The following is a 1342-nucleotide window of genomic DNA, read 5'->3' as shown; positions in this document are numbered from 1 at the left end:
GGTTTCTGCCCTCCAGACCATGAAGCTGTTCCTCCAACGTGTCCAACTCCGCTCGCTTCCTTTGGCGATACCTGTTAAAAAATGATTAATACAGAGGATATTCCGTTTTACTTACAGAAGGTGTGGTCTTTTAAATCCCACAAGCAGCTACTTCATAATGCCCGCAGGCACTGTAGTCTGAAGCATAATATTTTGTACTTTCATGACTAAGTGTAACTTCAGAACCCCACCAAATTTTCTATGCTCACTTGTCAAGAATACAATTGACCCCATTGTGATTCTGAAAGTACTCTACCTGTGAGCTGCAGTCTTGTTCTGGTCTCTCTTCTTCTGTTTGCGTTCACCATGGTTCACTTGGATTAGTGGCACCTCGAGGTCTGGTTTCACAAAGCAGGGGTCTTCTTTCAGCACACAGACTCCTCTGGCACACGGGGACCCCATTTCAGGTCCGTGGTGGTCACCGCTCAGGCAGTCGGGGCTTTGGCCTTCGAGAAAGCCACAGTGGAAGTTATGTTGCCGGTGGATCTCTACGCTCTCCACCTTCACTGGGTCATTGATGGCCCCAAGGAAGCTGTGGTAGGCCTCTTCTTGGGATGTACCTTGGAGGAAACAGCTTTCGTTGGGTTCCGTCTTCCAGGAGATGTTGGCCTTCGCATCGCTAGCACCATTCTTGGCTTCGCTCATCATCTCCATCTCCGCACTTACTCCTATGCCGCTTAAATTGACTTCTCTGGTGCCGTACATCATCATTTCATCTTTCTTGTGGGGAAATTGAATGGATCCGCTAAAGTTGTACCCACCGCCGCCACTGCCGGCCTTGCTCACACCGACGGCCTCTTCCGTGTAGCGGCAGTTCTTCTCCTCTTTGGGTAAAATGGCGCACCTCCTGATCTCCACTGCACTGCCTAGGCAGTAGCCTTTGCCTACCACCCGCTCATCTTCAGCACAGCTGTAGCTCCCACCAGGTGCCACAGCTGAGTTACCTGAGGAATTTCCTTTGGAACTCCAGATGCTACTCTCATAGCTGTCACCCACCCTCACCCCATCGGAAACTCTCTTGCGGCTGCAGGCGTTGCTGTTGGGGCGGCTGCAACTGTAAGGGGCATGTCTAGGAATCTTGGTACGGCCAATGGGACCCCCACAAAAGCTCAGCAAGTCAAGTTCTCCAGTTGCCAGGGTAATAAGTAGAGGGCTGGTTTCGGATTGGTTGGAAGAAGAATATGATGCGTAGGGCAACTGGTAATACGACGGTGGACCAACTGCCGTTGGACCCTGGTCGCATTTGCCCAGTTTGGATGCTTTTTCTGGGAGTGGGTCAGACAGGAAGTAATCCTCCAGCTGA

At 51.2% G+C, this 1342-nt stretch overlaps 1 protein-coding gene across 1 annotated transcript; it reads right to left on the bottom strand.

Moving 5' to 3' along the window:
* Nucleotides 1-4: 4 nt before the first annotated feature.
* LOC107682920 (uncharacterized) lies at nucleotides 5-1338 on the bottom strand (the record flags this gene model as incomplete). Its single annotated transcript, XM_016479034.1, has 2 exons — nucleotides 5-71; nucleotides 296-1338. Coding segments are annotated over 2 exons (1110 nt in total), but the record flags the coding sequence as incomplete, so codon positions are not given.
* Between the last annotated feature and the right edge of the window lie 4 nt (nucleotides 1339-1342).

The sequence above is a fragment of the Sinocyclocheilus anshuiensis genome, unplaced genomic scaffold, assembly GCF_001515605.1.
Source record: "Sinocyclocheilus anshuiensis isolate Anshui unplaced genomic scaffold, SAMN03320099.WGS_v1.1 C32719056, whole genome shotgun sequence".
Classification (NCBI taxonomy): Eukaryota; Metazoa; Chordata; class Actinopteri; order Cypriniformes; family Cyprinidae; genus Sinocyclocheilus; species Sinocyclocheilus anshuiensis.
The sequence above is the reverse complement of the archived record's forward strand: the minus strand, read 5'-3'. Positions and strand labels throughout refer to the sequence as shown.